The 4,332-nt window shown below is 34.5% G+C and overlaps 1 protein-coding gene across 1 annotated transcript; it reads left to right on the top strand.

The window, feature by feature from the left end:
* Positions 1–344: 344 nt before the first annotated feature.
* LOC126762120 (uncharacterized) lies at positions 345–3,213 on the top strand. The gene is made up of 5 exons (XM_050478643.1): positions 345–709; positions 813–905; positions 1,784–1,937; positions 2,292–2,425; positions 2,634–3,213. The coding sequence occupies exons 1-5, from the start codon at positions 508–510 to the stop codon at positions 3,089–3,091; spliced, it is 1,041 nt and encodes a 346-aa protein (XP_050334600.1). The 5' UTR covers positions 345–507; the 3' UTR covers positions 3,092–3,213.
* Positions 3,214–4,332: the final 1,119 nt, after the last annotated feature.

Below are 4,332 nucleotides of genomic sequence, written 5' to 3'. Positions count from 1 at the left end.
TTTGCACTCACTTTCCAATAAAAACAAAGTTTTATACGAACACTCAATCAGTTGCAAACTGCAATCCGACGTGTGAACAGCATTTAATCCAATTTTTTTGGCGAAACGCAGCAAAAACGAAAGTGACAATCAATAAAAAAGTGAAATATATCAAAAATAAATCGAAAACTTTTGTTTTTTAAACAAGAAACTTTACAAAAAATTTCAACACATTTTTTTTTTTAAACAAGATTTTTTTATAAACAAACTACTTTTCTTTATAAACATTTTTTCAATTTTTTTTTAATTAAAAAAAAAATTCTTTTATTAATATTTAAATTTTTTTTAAATCTTTTTAATTTTTTTCTTTCAAAATTGTTAAAATTTGTTTTTTCAAAATTTATAAAATTTTGTTTTTTAAAATTTTTTAAATTTTTTCTCGAATTTTTGTTTTAAATTTTTTTTTTTTTTTTTTTTTTTATTTTTTCCAATTTTTTTTTCAAAATTTGACATTTTTTCCACCAAAAAATGCACTCCATAAGCATTTTGTGCACTTTAGTCGCATTATGCGCCGTGCTGTTGCCAACTTTCGGCAGCAGCAGTGTGGTGAGCAACTGTCCTGCTGGTGCAACATGCGCGATAAGTGGCAGCAGCACTACAACCAGCACCACCAGCGCTACGGTAGGCAAAAATACCGAAAACAACAAACACACTTTCTTGAAAGAGAAACGTAAGTTGCGCGGCTTTTGCAAAAAACAAAAAAAAAAAAACGATAAACAAGTTTTTGTTGTTGTTTTGGAAATAACTGTGTCTTGTATTTCTGCCATTCACAGCAAAAGATCTGCAAACCTGTCAGCGTAAGTCAGCTGATTTTGATAAATGCATCGTAAATGCCTATCAAAATATATTCAGCACCTGGAAGCAAGGTAAGAGGAGGAGAGGCAGAGTGGGGAAAACTAGAAGGCGTAATTTTTGTTTTCTGTAACACAGTTTAAAAAAAAAAAAAAACAATTTAAAAATCGTTAAAATTATTTTCGGGATTTCGGGATTTTATTGTGATGATCCCGAAATTTCGGGATTTTGTGTTCAATGGCATATTTCATTTAATTGAGTAAAGCTACATATGTTAATCAATTTTTAACTAAAATACCGAAAATTTCGTTTTGAGAATTTTCGGGTTTGTAATATGATGATCCCGGAATTTCGGTTTTTTTGTGTTCAAAGACATATTTAATTTAGTTGAGTAAGACTACAGATGTTAATCAACTTTTAACTAAAATCCCGAAACGTGGTGCAACACAAAATTTTTTGGAACGTTGCAAAAGCTGTTTTTTTCGGGACCATGGGTTATATAATAGCTTTCTCATACAGAGTTGAAACAAATTATATTCAAATTAGTTTTGAAAATTTTCGGGATTTTGGGATTCCATTACGATAATCTGGACAATTCGGGACTTCAGAGAAAAGCTACGACTTTAAAAAGTAATTTAGCTCAATAAAATTTCATATGTTAATCAACCCTTAATTGAAATCCCGAAAAACGACTCAACAATACAAAATACAATACAAAATTTTTCGGGACCATGGATAAAATTTTTTTCGTGAGGAAACATTTTTGTTGCCTACGTTTCGTACATTTTTGGGATTTCGGGATTACAATATGCTGATCCCGAAATTTCGGGATTTCGAATTATTCGATTAATTTGCACTACATATATATTTTTCCAATTTTCATTTCATAGGTATTTATCATAAAATTATATATTACTTATACATACCATATTTTTTTTTTCAATTTCCATAGGTATCGATGGCGTACCACATTCCACACCCATCGATCCGTTGTTCGTACAAGAATTCGAAGTTATCGAAGATCGTGAAAACATTACACCGATTGCAGTGAAGATTAATAATATAACAGTAACCGGTTTGAGTGAGGCGAAGGTCAAGAGTGTCAAGTAAGTGAGAGTATGTTATATTTGTTATATGTTATAGATATAAAGTGATTACATAAACTTAATTTACATTGTGTTTAAATAACTGAGTAGTATTCGATTATTCGTAATTAACAAGTAATTGGTATTCAATTATGGATGAAATGATATGAGAATGATAATTAAGCGCATAAAATTAATTATAATATTTACGTAAATAGAAACCAGAACCAATTGACATCAAAATGCAGTAATTTTCTTAAAGTGCTAGTATTATATGGCTTCCATCTAAATTTTATAAATAAATTGAGTACTAACGGTTAATTGCTAATTTCTTTGCAAAATATTTTTCGCTTTCAAATTTTTTCGCACCAAAAGCTTCAAGGATAATGAGTACGATTTCAAAATGACCTACTTAGTACCGAAAATACGACTTAACGGTCACTACACCGCCAAAGGACACGTGCTGCTGCTCAAACTCGACACGAGCGGTGAAATGTTCATGGAAATACGTAAGCCAAAATTAAAAATTAATTACAAAAAAAAAAAATATAATTCCGCTAACCCTAAACGCACTTTTCCACCACTAACTACAAAAAAAAATAAAAAAATCGCCATATTTCGCACAATTTCACTCACATTCTTTACAAACTCGCCACAAAATCCATTAAAATCTTTTATTTTTTGCCGCTCCCTCTTTTACCACCACCACCACCCCAGTTGAAGGCCTCTACACCGTCACGACCAAGGTTAAGTTGGACACTTTGGAAAATCATAAATTTTTCAATCTGAAGGCGCTACAATTCAATGTGGACACCATAAAGGACTTGAATTTGCACTTCGACAATTTGTTCAAGGACAAAGTGTTGAACGAGAATACGAACGCCGTGTTTAATGACAGCTGGCGTGTATTTTTCGACATATTCAAGCCGAAAATCGAAGCGGAAATCAATAAAGTACTATTGGCGCACTTCCGCAGCGTGTTTGCCCAGGTGCCGGCCGAGTTTTTCATCGCCGACGTTGCAACAGCGGAGGTGGCGTCTGCCGAACATGACACGGCCACTAGTAGTACTGCACATAGTCGGAACATCAAAGATATTACGCATTTGGAATTGCAGCAGACGCACACCGCACACGGCAGCGGAAAGGCAGAGGAAAAGGAACACAAATTGCATTGAATTTAATGCTTGAGCGATTAAATGGTGGTTATGCGTCTTGAATGAAGTATATTTCATTGATTCGCTTTGAAAATAACAATAAAAATATACTTTATATCTTTGAATAGTTTAAAAATGTTTAATTTTTGTAATTTTCTTAACAAAGTGGACAAAGCAGCTGGTTGCGCATGCGCTGCTGACACGCGGCTTCTTTAAAGCATAGCTACAGGGTGTGAAAACTGGCGTACAAAATTTTGTTTGCTGGTGTAATAAGAAATATCTTCTTGTTGCATACTTTTGGGCGAATTATTAACGGCTAATTCTACTATTACAGGTGTATCAAAACTGTTCGTTTTCCAGCTGATATTAAAATATTTAGCATACTTTTAGGCAGCAAATAACCAATAAAATAACTTTAACCGAAAGAAGGTGTCTGATGGTTGCTAATCGGGCATTGAGAAGGCGGCCATAAATATGTATACTGTTCGAAAACAAGCAAAAAAGACAGAAACTTCAAACTTATTGGGAAATGTTTATTATCAATCGAAAGAGCATTCTTTGGCATTTATTTTGTGAAGATCATCTCTTTCAAATGTTGGCCGTGGCTAGGTCTCCATGGTCCATCCGTTGAGTTCAATTTTCTATGTCTAATTCGAACATTTCGACTGGTAACTAGCGAATGACACGCGAGATGTTTTGCTCCAAAGCCTGAATTGAAGCGAAATTGTTTGCATAAACTTTAGACTTTACATATCCCCACAGAAAAAAGTCTTACGCTGTGATATCATACGACCTTGGTGGCCAATCGACCGGCTCAAAACATGAAATTATCTGCTCACCGAAGTGTTCTCTCAATAAATCCATTGATTAATGCGATGTGTGGAAAGTGGCGCCGTCTTGTTAAAACCAAATGTCGCCGAGATCACGAGCTTCAATTTCAGGCAACAAATAGTCGGTTATCATGGCGCTATAAAGGTCGCCATTGGTGGTTACGTTCTCACCACCATCATTTTTGAAAAATATGGACCGATGGTTCCACCAGCGCACAAACCACACCAAACTATTGGTTTTTCTGAATAAAATGGCGGCACTTGAATCCCTTCAGGTTTCTCTTTATCCCTTTTTCTTACTTACGTACCCATAGAGCCAGAATTGGGCCTCATCGCTGAAAAAAATTTGGCTCGAAAGCACCGGATCTCATTGGAAATTTTCAAGAGCCCATAGAGCGAAGCGATGTCGCTTGGGAAGGTTGAGCGGCTTCA

The sequence above is a fragment of the Bactrocera neohumeralis genome, chromosome 6, assembly GCF_024586455.1.
Source record: "Bactrocera neohumeralis isolate Rockhampton chromosome 6, APGP_CSIRO_Bneo_wtdbg2-racon-allhic-juicebox.fasta_v2, whole genome shotgun sequence".
In the NCBI taxonomy this organism is placed as follows: domain Eukaryota; kingdom Metazoa; phylum Arthropoda; class Insecta; order Diptera; family Tephritidae; genus Bactrocera; species Bactrocera neohumeralis.
Note: the sequence above shows the minus strand (reverse complement) of the source record. Positions and strands in the feature narration are given on the sequence as shown.

What these genes read in the sequence shown, in the direction of transcription:
- LOC126762120 (XM_050478643.1), top strand. Translation starts at nt 508, where the DNA reads ATGCACTCCATAAGCATTTTGTGCACTTTAGTCGCATTATGCGCCGTG. An exon ending in CACTTTCTTGAAAGAGAAAC is followed by an intron (nt 710 to 812) that starts GTAAGTTGCGCG and finishes TGCCATTCACAG; the next exon opens with CAAAAGATCTGCAAACCTGT. An exon ending in TGAAATGTTCATGGAAATAC is followed by an intron (nt 2,426 to 2,633) that starts GTAAGCCAAAAT and finishes CCACCACCCCAG; the next exon opens with TTGAAGGCCTCTACACCGTC.